Raw genomic sequence first — 13,127 nt, forward strand, 5'->3', positions numbered from 1 at the left:
TGTCCAGATTCTTCAGGATATACCTATGAATGAAGAAAGGAAATGGATTGTGTGAGAAACTGATGATAATTGTAACGAAGAGATTAATGTTCTACGTTTATGTTAGTATTGTTTGTTTCAGTTTTATTTTTCTGAACGAGTTCGTCATGATGTAAAAATATGATAAATAAACGACATATCTGTACCGGGTTGAAAAAAACCAAACACATTTGATCTTTTTACAAATAACTAATAAACAATGGGCAAACACATCTATAACACATGCCTGTCTATTTTACTATAGATCTCTCAAAACCTTTATCACCTACAACATTTCAACGTGGTTAGTGCATATGGACAAAGAGGGATGGCTTATACACACTCTTATATAATGTTGTGCTCTATCAGTTTTCCTTAACGAAAAATATAACAAATCTGTGAATGGAGATCAAAACATAGTATTAACTACAAAGTTGACAACAATTAGATTCAGATAATACAGTTCACTCGACACCAAGAAAACAAAAAGTTGAATGATTCAGTGTTCGAGACTCGGGAGGTAATAACCTAGAGATTCTTTAGTGAGTATGTGTGCGTTTTTTTATAGCAAAGCCACATCAGACTATCTATCCACCGAGGGGAATCGAACCCCTGATTTTAGCGATGCAAATTCGTAGACTTACCTCTGTACCAGAGGGAGACGATTTCTTAGTGAACATGGTTTACGAAATGTCGGTTAAACTGATCAAATTGACTCCAGAAAATGTTGGATAACCTTGGAAAGTTAATATAAAACTACTAATTTAATTAATACATAAATTTATAGAAACTTTAAAGTTCAGTAACACTTCTACACCGGGTCTTAAAATAACTTAGTTTAAAAATACAAATAACGTAACCAATTCGACATCATATTAAGAACAGTGAAAGCAATTCCACCATAATATGAGCAACTAACAAATATGAAGGCTTCTGTAGCTTAAATAATTTCGCTTACTCTAGGAGACATGCAGGTTAAGTTCTATAATTAATAAATAATAAATCAGTGTCATTTAAATTTCATTGCTTCTTTCAACGAGTTTATTTTTATATTCACAATGTAAACAAAAAGACGCATGGTTTAATATTACTTTAAATCTGAAACTTGTAATTTTTGATCACTACTTTATTTATGGTGTCTCAAGGAGGGGGGAAGATACGTGTTCCTGTGCCAATGAAAGAGTTAACAAATACAAATTAAGTTAAATAATCTAATGAAGACAACAGTTTGAGTTACTTACCCTCTGAAGGCGACTGTACAAACACTACTGTTCAGAATCATGTGTATTCTTTTTATTTTGTAAACTGAATGAATTAAATTATTGGCTCAAACTTAATAAACACTTTATGAGAGAAAGATAAAACAACAACGACAAACTGAACTGTGTTGTTTTTTTTAACAATGTCAGATTTTGCTGATAATGGCTTGGGTGACAATGTAAAACATAATTCAACAATTAATGTGTTTAAACATAATTGTTAGTAATACTTAATTCACAACTATAATCGTATATTGAGTTAATTATTATAAACAACTATAGTCCTTTGTTTTCGGTTTTTATTGTTATTTTTTCACCGATATTTTTATAAAATTAGTTTGTTAGCTTATTTGTTACAGGATATCAGTGCTAGTTCCATCGCGTGTATCGAAACGAGAATTTTCTTTTTGCACTGTAAGTCCTCAGTATTACAATGGAGCCATTGAAAGACTAGAAAATTATACTAAGTGATTCAAAATTGGATTTATCTTTACTGAATATTGGCCCGTTTGGTGCAGTACCACCTAAAAACTAATCGCAGGTCATTGAATGGTTGATTGGTTGTTGGTACAAACGCGAACAATACGTCATGGGCAAGTCTTTGTTTAATTTAATTTAAATATTTTTGGGAAATTGTAAGCACGAGGAATAAAAACCGAAAACGCAGAACTCTATAAAAAGAACATCAGTGCGATATGTTAGAAGGAAAATTATTTGTTTTTTAGGTAATAGAACATTAAAAAAAATTAAAATAAGCGTGCAATCTTTCATTCATTAGAATGTTAGTGAGGAATTGGTAAGTGGTGAATACAGTACGTATTAACATATCTCACTTGGTGAACATAGTACGTATTAACATGTCTTACTCGGATGTTTGGTTTGTTCTTATAGCCTTCCTAGCCTCGAACCCAGTGCACTACAGACGATAAGGGACAAACTTTTAGATCCACAGACAGTGTACTTCAATAACGCTGAATAAGATCATAAACTATTTCAAAAAACTATAAATTTACCTTAATTGTTAGGCCTAACATACCAATCTAAATAGTCTTTCACTTTAGTGTTCACTCTGTAAGAAAAATATATTATAAATCAAGTAAGGACTGTAGTTTCTTTTACTTCAGAGATTTTCTTCACTACTATTATATATAGATTTAGTCATCATCACAACGCACTTGGCCACTTTAGGTTCCTACAAATAGACAACCTGCCATTACTTCGAATTACTTATAATCAGAAGTTGAAGTCAGCCTTCGTGTTGCAAAAGTATGACAAAAGATTGTAATTCAAACTCTTTTTTTGCAAACAGACTTCCAACGGCTGACCACCATTTTTACGTAGCTAGACGTTTAAGTCGGCCATCATTTTGCGAAAGTCTGACAAAAGATTGTAGTCCGGGTCTTCATCGACGTCCACCAAATCTTCAGAGGAGTCCTGTTTCCGAAAGGTTGGGTTGTACCGGGATAAGGAAAGAGGGCAAGGCAGAAGCTCAGGCATGACCGAATGGTGGGTTATGAGGGACGTGAGGGTGTTGAATTCCTTAGTAAAACCCTGAAAAACATATGAACGAACGAAGTCATTTTTCTGTTTTCTGTCATGCTCACCTTCAGCAAAAAAAGAAATTACGTTTCTTGCAAAATAAAACATTATATATACAATAGGAGAACTGAAATAGTTTCTTGGTTTTATATTAATCTTTAGTACAAATGTAGTATAAATACAAATCATTGATAAACATAGCCAGAGGTTATTTTTCAAATATATCAATTTCAGTTTATTTAAAACGAAACGGAAACTGCAAAGTGTTTATTATTCCCGGACAGAGGTTATGTTTTCACCCGTGTTTGTTTGCGTATTTGTCAACAAGGTATCTCGAAAACGGCTGAATGGATTTGGATAAAAGCTGATATACATTTGTTGTATGATTCAAATTAGAAGTGATTAGTTTTGGAGGGTCAAGGTCACAGCAAGGTAATGAAAATACAAAACATCCCTATTTGTTAACACGGGGACCGATTCTTTCACACCATTCTTGCACTATAATTCAGTCAAGGGTGATATGGCCAGGCGGTTAATGCACTCGACTCGTAACCCGAGGGTCGCGAGTTCGAATCCTCGTCACACCAAACATGCCCACTCTTTCAGCCATGGGAACATTATAATCTTACAATCAATTCCACTATTCGTTGTTAAAAGAGTAGCCCAAGAGCTAGCGGTGGGTGGTGATGACTAGCTGCTTTCCCTCCAGTCGTACACTGCTAATTAGGAACGGCTAGTGCAGATAGCCCTCCCTCGTGTAGCTTTGCACGAAATTAAAAAAACCAAACTCAGTAAAAAAATTATCGGATTTTAATGAAACTTGATGGAAATATGTACATGTAGTATATTATTCTCATTGTCCTGACAAAAAAATGGTACGTGTCAGTTGATAAAGACGGATACATTTTAGTAATTTTGAGAACCGAATATGATCAATGAGGTGTGCGCTCTACTGAGTGCCCCTATATATTGATATCTACTGTTATTATATGTAAAAACAAAAGGGGAAACGTGTTATGTGGAGATGCTGACTAACTGGGTGATTCATCCTCTTTACTGTGACAATGGTTCATTTGTTCGGTGCTCTTTTAGCCTTACGATGTTTTAGTAGCGAGTTCTATAATGTTGCTTGCTTGTATGGTCACACTGCAGCTGTAAAATGAACAAAGTTAATCCAGTATACAAGCAAAGTAAATATTAATTATTTAGGCTTACGCCGCTCCAAGTAAAAGTCCAATCAGTAGAAAAACTTTGCTTTGAAGTTGAGATAGTATTTGGTATTTGTAACCTTATCAGTACTTTATAAGAACGTCTAGGTACGACTGTTTTAATTCAGAGGCGCTGACTAGAGGGAGGGTAACCAGATAGCAGCACCCGACGCCGACATGACTACTCTTAACCACAAAAATGATTTACTGTCACAGGTATAACACAGCTACAGCTACCACTCCACAACCTTCACTCTCAATATATCATTCCATAAGTGATGTTCGAAAATGTAATACAGAAAGTGCATCATCATTTCTCACTTTGTAGAAAACTTTAATGACTAAAATATGTAGTAGGACGTGTATAAAAATGTTCAGACAAGTAAGGAAATTAACCCAACTCCATTTTTTCAGATCAAATAAACCCTTATGAAGATGGATTTGTCTGAGGAGCACATTAGACATATAATGATTTATGAGTTTAAAAAAACTACACGAAACATTCAAGATGTTTATGGTGCGGAGTCTCAATGAAAGAAAATGTCGAAGGTGGTTTCTGAAGTTCAGATGAGGTGACTACAGCTTAAATGATGTGCTACGTTCAGGTCGTCCTGTTGAGTTTAATGATGACTTGCTGCTGGTTGCACTTGATGAAGATAGTGTAGTAACAGTTAATGAACTAGCAGAAGCTTAATTCAACTTATTCAACAGTTCACCATCATCTGCAATAGCTAGAAAAGGTGTCAAAACTTGGAAAATGGGTCCCCCATGATTTGACAAAAGCCAACCTTAGAGCAACTCTCGTGAGTGTAACTCACCTTTTTTGGACAGGTTAGTGACTAGAGATGAAAAATGGATACTTTATAAAAAGGTTAAGTACCACAGACAATGGCTCAGTGCAGGTAAACTGGCAAAAGCACAGTCAAAAATGGACTTCCACCAAAGGAAAGTCCTTTTTAAGAGTTTGGTGGGACATATTGGTGTGATCCACTTTGAGTTGCTACCACTCAATGCAACGATTACATCGGACTTCTACTGTCAACAGTTAGAACGCTTGAATGTTGCACTGAAAGAAAAGGAGCCTGCTTTGATCAATCGTAAAGGTGTTGTGTTAAACTAGAATAATACACTCCCATACAGCAAGGATCACATCCGCAAAGATTGAAAAACTTCCATATCTTCCTTATTCTCTGGACCTTGGCCCATCTGATTATCATCTATTTCAAAGTTTGCAGAACTGTCTTGATTGAAAAGAGCTTAGAACACATGAAGATGTCAAAACTTCTTTTCCTCCAAACCCCAAGAATTTCATAGAAGTGGCATTCAGCAGCTTGTGAATCGTTATCAGGAAGTAATTAATAATAATGAAACATACATTATGGATTAAATAACATTAAAAGTGTTTTATATCCTTTCTCCTTTTCTGAACCTAAAACCAGACATTACTTAAGGACGACCTGATACATATACATTGCTGACCAAAATCTTAAAACCAATGAACATAAAAACAAAATATGCATTTTACACTGTTAGACTCAACCACTTATTTGAGAAGAGCTTCGAAAGATCAAAATAAGAAAAGGGAAAATAAAAATAAAAAACATTTTAAGCATTTAATAGGGAAAAAGTTTAAGATCATAGTGAAACGAAGCGTTAATTGGTAAACATGTAACGAAATTTAGTCATTTGTGTTCAAGCATTAGCTTTGTCAACATCTCCCACTGACATCTTCTGTGTTATATTGTGTGAAAACAGGGCAAAGGCTAAAAATATGACAGAGTTTGAACGTGGCAGAATTGTCGAGCTGCAAAAGCAAGGTCTCTCTCAACGTGCCATCGCTGGTGAGATTAGGCGTAGTAAAACTGCTGTTGCAAATTTCTTAAAAGACCCTGAGGAATACGGAATGACAATTTCAAGTTGTCGGCCCAAGAACATTTCGCCGGCGTTGAGCAGGAGGATTCGATGGGTTGTCCGGCAAAACATCAGCTAATCGTCGAACCAGATTAAGACCCTTAACGGACGCAGAATACAGCTCAAGAACAATAAGACGGCATCTATGAGAGAGAGGCTTTAAAAACCGTAAACGTCTTCAAAGTCCACGCCTCCTTCCACACCACGAAACAGCTCGGTTAAACTTTGCTGAGAAGCACCAAACATGGGACGTAGAAGAGTGGAAGAAGGTTTTGTTCTCTGATGAGAAAAAATGTAACCTGGATGGTCCAGATGGCTTCCAACGTTACTAGCACGATAAGGATATCTAACCGGAGGTATTTTCTACACGACACAGTGGAGGAGGTTCCATCATGATCTGGGGTGCTTTCTTCTTCCATGGAACAATGGAGCTTCAGGTTATACAGGAGCATCAAACAGCAGCCTTCTGCAAACGCTTATATCGACCATGCCAAAGCGAATGTTTGAAGTTATTCGCAATGATGGCCGTGCAACTCACTACTGAGACCTCTTGTTGGGCATTTCCTACCCTGTTTAAGACTTCTTTTTGATATGGTCTTAAACTTTTGGTCAACTAGTATTTAGGCCAATTTCATAGTGTTCACATTTTCCCTATTAAATGCTAAAAAAGTGTTTTATTTTCCCTTTTCTTATTTTCATTTTTTGAAGCTATGGTCAAATAAGTGGTTGAGTCTAACAACGCAAAATGCATATTTTGTCTTTATGTTCATTGGCTTTAAGATTTTGGCCAGCAGTGTATATAACATACATATATATATATTTGTAGCCGTTTCACACCATCTACAATAAGTGGAAAATTTCCCCGGGACTTCACAGGTGCCCCTCTCTTACGACGGCGAAAATATGTAGTGGGAGCGAAAATTTAATAGTGTTTTTGGAGCTTCCTCTAACAGGAGCGAAATGTACACAATATGGTTGGAGGTCTCTCTACTAAATAAGAACATAAAGAGGAGACCTTTTTTACGGAGGTAAAAGAAATACAAAACATATTAACCATCTTCCTCCGTTAGATAAAGGATATCAAATTTGGAAGAGGGCGCAAACAAGTCCAATGTGGTGTAGTACTCATATTATGGGTTTACACTGGATATGAACGTCAGTACCTTTTAACAAAGTGCAAGTTGTCATCAACTAATTAAATGTTTTTTTTCAATGATATTTTAATGTTGAAATAATATATTTATTTATTTGTCTAATATCAAGCTGTTGAATACAGGATCTCATTGGTTAGTATTTGTAAAGGATATTTCATATTAATACGTTCTTCTCAACTCACATTTAAAGAGGTTAATTTTTACTAACCCAAATCGATTTGGGTGCATAAATCTCTTTTGTCATTAGAATACGCGATAAATCAGAATATTTATTTACGTGTATAAAGCCAAAATTTAAAAGTGAAAATAAAACAAATTATATCTAATTATAATTTCTCCCTCAAATTTTATTTTCACACTTATGAAAGTCTACCTGACCAATCTCGAGTTAAGAATAGATCAGAATATTTTGCTTGTAGTTCCCTCTGGTACACATTTTACAATATCGCTAAGCCTAATGACGTTTACTTCATTCACTATTTGAGAGTTCGCTACTTTATGCGGGAAGATACCCGTAAAATTTATTTATCATCTCTATTAACCTGCTCTGTAAGCCTTAAACAACATATTACCAACTCTACCATGAACCTTGTAGCGTAGTTTACACTGTAAAAGACTCATTTATATGACTTTCACATACAAAGCACACAACACCTCTGTGACTGCTTTTCATGATCCATCTAAAAAACATCAAGTGTTGTCAATATTATACGCCGCAAATACTCATGAAACTTTTTAAAATTCTCTTCATTTTCTCAACCCGAGAACTAAATTTTCAATGAAAATTTCTCTGGTAACGATTTTGGTTGTTTTATATGTTAACTAATGATTCAAAGAGAGCAAAAGTGATTAGTACTAAAATAAACACAGCTTGCAGTATAAAGTAAAACTGTTAAAAAGAAAACACACAAGCTCTGGCTTCAAATTCAGTACTCCTCTTCATGAAAGCGTTTTAAACTAATTAAAACTCAGTTTCTTAACTTTCCAATCACTAGGACATTTTAATTGTATATTTATGTACTAAAAGAACAGACGATTTGAATGTACAAGTTACGTAGCAAAGTTACTATTGAACTCGTCTGAACGATTTGTTGTTTCAGTTGTTGGTCAGCAAATCTTTGATCTTATAGTAAAGATTTTAAAATAATTTGAATGAATAACAACTTTATATCTATCTAAGGCGTGTTCCAATACATTTAGATTAACAGACGTTTTACTACGCATTGTTTACAAATTGAGTATATTATAAGAAATCTATTTTGGAGTCTGATTACGTCATTATGGTTCATATCCCACATCAAGTCATGCACAGTTAAAGTAAATACCAGCTTTTTTTTAACGATGTGAAACTTACTTTTGAACAGTCTAGTGTCATTAACAACTATACTGAAAAATGATGATTTTGGTTTTGGTTGCTGTTAAGTGAAAAGCTACACAGTGAGTTATCTATGTTCTACCCACCACGGGTATCGATACCCTGTTTTTAGCGTCTTAAGTCTATACGCTTGTTCTACGGAAAAATTCACACAGCCATGTTTGCGTTACGATATTTTAAGAACTAAGAATCATTAAAGATGATTTGTTTGTTTGCGCAAAGCTACACGAGGACTATCTGCGCTAGTCTTATTTAATTTACCAGTGTAAGACTAGAGGGAAGGCAGCTAATCATCACCACCTACCGTCAACTCTTGGGCTACTCTTTTGCCTACGAAGAATGGGATTGACAGTCACATTATAACGCTCCCACGGCTGAAAGGGCGAGCATGTTTGGTGTGACGGGGATTCGAACTCCCTCAGATTACGAGTCGAGTGCCTTAACCACCTGGCCATGCCGGGTGTCAGTAACGATGGTAAACTTATCGGTAGTCTCACATTTTGAAATCAGAATTACACCGTTGCTTTAATTGCAAAGAATGAGGTAAATGTGCCTTGAATAAACTTACCATTCTTATAACATTACGTACTAAATTAACACTTATTTGTGGGAAGACTTTACAAAACTATAGTACATGGTAAGTCACATGACTCTAATAAAACCGTACAGAGAAAACAGATTACAATATTTGCTGGAATAGGAAAACTTTGGTTTATCAAGTTATAGGGAAGCTGTTCTGACTTTGTTTTGTCTGAGGTACTTAACAAACAACCTATAATAACACGTGAGTTCTTAATTCAGAGTTTGGAAACGTTTGCCATTAATGAATGCGTTTTGAAGGATTATTTTGAATTGTGAACTGAAATACGAAATTGAAAAATGTAAAATCGTAAGCTTCCATTCATAGAAACTTCAATTCAAACTGTTCATAGTAATACTGGACACTTTAGAACTTTGTTTCAAATCGGTTTGTAAGAACACAGGACACTTTAGAAACCTTCGTTCCAAATGTTTATAACGACATTAATAAACTCACTTCATGCTGCTCATAGTAATACTGGACACTTTAGTCGCTGGCAACTTCGAATGCGAAATCTGACGTGAAAACATTTGCATATAATAAGTCAAGTTTGTAAGTTTCAAACAAATTTAATTTAAAAATGTAATTACGATTCTCTCACACTTTCTTATGAAATTACAAGTAGAAAGAAGATTTTTGTGGATAAAATGGTTTCTCCGTTAGTACAATAGCACCAGAAATTAATACTTAAACATGCAAAATATTGACTTCTTAATTTATCTGTTAAACTAACAAGCGGCCATATAATTTATTCCAGGTAGGGGGCAAGCCATCGTAAAGTACAGGTAATTTACCTTAAAGTTTGAATGCGATGCTCTGGGTGATTACGGCATATTTATATAAACCTAATTTCGTATTATCAAAAGTTTTAGCCCCCCCGCTAGTACAGCGGTATGTCTCCGGATTTACAACGCTAAAATCAGGGGTTCGATTCTCCTCGGTGGGCTGAGCAGATAGCCCGATGTGGCTTTGCTATAAGAAATACACATACACAATACACACAAAAGTTTTAATACCTATACCAACCTATACACGTTTAGAATATTTACTTCAAGTGGGTTTTTTATAATCTGGAATAGATTTAATTTCGTCATTTATATTTCAATGCTATGATCTTCTGATATTTTTTGTTCAATAAATTATTAAAATTTTCTTCTGAAATTCCAGAGGAACAAATGCTCCCCTCCTGCCGGTCGGGATGGCCAGGTGGTTAAGGCACTCGACTCGTAATCTAAGGGTCGAAGGTTCGAATCCCGTTACACCAGACATGCTCGCCCTTTCAGCCGTGGGGGCTTTATAATGTTGCTGTAAATCCTACTATTTATAAGTAAAAGAGTATCTCAAGAGTTGGCGGTGGGTGGTGATGACTAACTGCCTTCCCTTTAGTCTTGCACTTCTAAATTAGGGACGGCTAGCGCAGATAGCCCTCGTGTAGCTTTGCGCGAAATTCAAAACAAACCAAACCAACCAATCCCCTCCTGCCCCAGATTGCGGACGTCCATGGTTAACTGTGATATTAAACTATGTTCAGAAATAGGTCTTGTATATAAGGATACGTTCCTCCACTCTACCGACAAAGAAAGTCGAAATATAGTTTTATATGAGGATATTGTCTGTGGTATTTTCGTAGAAAGAGAACGGAAGTATAGACTTTGAAAACGGCAAAGGTCGTATTCAGGTTTACATTTATGTTATCTCTAGTTGATTCCACCACGATATGCCTAAAGACCCTCCCTATCAGTAAAAGATTTCTATCGCCTCGAGTGTATTGGAACATGTCTTAGATGAGAGTGGTGGTGTTGTTCGATCAAAATATTGTAAAACATTAGCTGAAGCTAATAAGGAACATATATATTATTCGTGTAAAATAATCTGAGACCAGAATTCAACGACACGAACTTAAAGATTAGCTTTCTAAATATCTTTACTTGCTAAGCGCCAGACAGTTTTACTATTTTTTTTTTTTTTTTTAATTTCGTGCAAAGCTATACGAGGGCTATCTGCGCTAGCCGTTCCTAATTTAGCAGTGTAAGACTAGAGGGAAGGCAGCTAGTCATCACCACCCACCGCCAACTCTTGGACTACTCTTTTACTAACGAATAGTGGGATTGGCCGTAACTTTATAACCCCCTCACGGCTGAAAGGACGAGCATGTTTGGTGCGACGGGGATTCGAACCCGCGACCCTCAGATTACGATTCGAACGTCTTAACACACCTGGCCATGCTAGGCCTCAGTTTTACTCAAATCTAATGTTATACTTAGATCATACATAATATATCCTCAACATAAAGAAATGACGAACATTAAGTCCATTTCGTAATTTACATTTTCTTGGCCACACGGTGACGTTGCGTGTGTATTTAAATCACAACAAGGTGAATGAATCTTACGTTATACAGAAAATGGAAGATTTAGGCTTACAAGAAAGGCATAACTCTTCCACAGTTACAATATTTAGGCCAATTTTGTTAAATTTTGGTTGAAGCATCACTATAACTCACACGGGCTTAAAGTTGTCATTTTTTATTGTTGATTTTGTATATAGATTCGAACTTTAGGCTGTTAACACCAGGTGGAGCCTTGATGTTGCTGTAACAGCAATGAGAAATATTTTAATTTATCCCTCTTACTTCATGTATTTTATACTTTATTTTTACACTACACTGATTGGCCACTTTAATAGGACCTCCATCTAACTGAAGTCTCATGATTGTGGTAGCTTTATTTTTACAATACACTGACAAGCCACTTTAATAGGACCGCCATCTAGCTGAGGTCTTATAATTATGTTACTCAAGACACTATAAAATGAAATTAAATGTTAATAACATACAAGCATATGGTTGAACATGTGAGCACGTTCACTGACGAGACACGAACCTGTAACAAGCAAGCCAACTGGATAACTATTTTTTCTAGACTCTCTCACCTTGATTTTATAACCCCTCTGCGTCCGCATGATGAGGTAGTGGGCAATGCCCGACAGCTGGAATTCTCGCGGTACCCTCAACGACAGGGCGTAGCAGCCGGGTTTACTTGTACTCTCTCGAACCATAAACGAACCTATTGGTTCTTGACCTAAAACTTCTAGTGCTATTTCTCTGAAAAATAAACATTAAGAGATAGAGTTCGATCGTGTGTCTGACTTTCCTGTTATTATCAAACTTAACTGTTTCTTTTTTTTTAAGTATAAAATTCAAAGCTTTTACTGAATGTATTTCCAACTTGCAAAAAGAAAGTTTGAAAATCAGAACCATTTTGTAGTAAGAAACTATAAGTGAAATGCTATGTCAGACATTAATCATCATTAGAAAAAAACAGTACTCGAATATAAAGTATTCTTCACAGAAACATACGTCTGAAATATGGATACTAATTTCGACGTTAGAGGGCGATAGCGCTATAATAAAGATTTTGAAAATACAAACGAAATAAATGAAAAGTTATCTACTTAAATAAGCACGAAAGCAAAGACAGTTTATCGTACGTGAATTAAACAAGGTCATGTGAAACTCTTCCTGTCCTGACAATTCCATAATAACTCGTCTGTATAATCTCTGTACACGTTACATGTGAAACTCTTCCTGTCCTGACAATTCCATAATAACTCGTCTGTATAATCTCTGTACACGTTACATGTGAAACTCTTCCTGTCCTGACAATTCCATAATAACTCGTCTGTATAATCTCTGTACACGTTACATGTGAAACTCTTCCTGTCCTGACAATTCCATAATAACTCGTCTGTATAATCTCTGTACACGTTGTTGGTTTTGTTTTTTTGTGGAAGTTCGTCCGACTTTTTTTTTTCCTTTTTAGAGGGAAAGATACGCAAACAATGGATACGCAGTTCACTATGTTAAGCACTGGACCTCAGTCTGTGTAATTATCGAGTAGAAAAAGCTGTTATACAACTGAAAATATTTATATAACGGCGGGGAATAAAGGGGATTCAGAGGACAGTTTTAATCACTATATACAAATCAAAAACAAGACACCATCTTAAGTCAAAATTATTTAAATATGACATCAACTTATACTGATCTTGTTCACTTGAACTCCCTCAGATTACGAGTCGAGT

The 13,127-nt window shown here is 35.6% G+C and overlaps 1 protein-coding gene across 6 annotated transcripts in view; it reads right to left on the reverse strand.

Moving 5' to 3' along the window:
- Positions 1–255: 255 nt before the first annotated feature.
- LOC143230528 (uncharacterized) overlaps positions 256–13,127 on the reverse strand; it is a 286,917-nt gene continuing 274,045 nt past the window's right edge. For all 6 annotated transcript variants that reach the window (XM_076464250.1, XM_076464254.1, XM_076464251.1 and 3 more), the window contains 2 exons: positions 11,976–12,147; positions 256–2,828 (listed from right to left, as the gene is read on the reverse strand). In XM_076464250.1, coding sequence (XP_076320365.1) covers positions 2,619–2,828; positions 11,976–12,147 — 382 coding nt within the window. In that variant the 3' untranslated portion in view covers positions 256–2,618. The remainder of the gene's footprint in view (positions 2,829–11,975; positions 12,148–13,127) is intronic.

This window comes from Tachypleus tridentatus, chromosome 10 (assembly GCF_004210375.1).
Source record: "Tachypleus tridentatus isolate NWPU-2018 chromosome 10, ASM421037v1, whole genome shotgun sequence".
NCBI classification, from domain to species: Eukaryota; Metazoa; Arthropoda; class Merostomata; order Xiphosura; family Limulidae; genus Tachypleus; species Tachypleus tridentatus.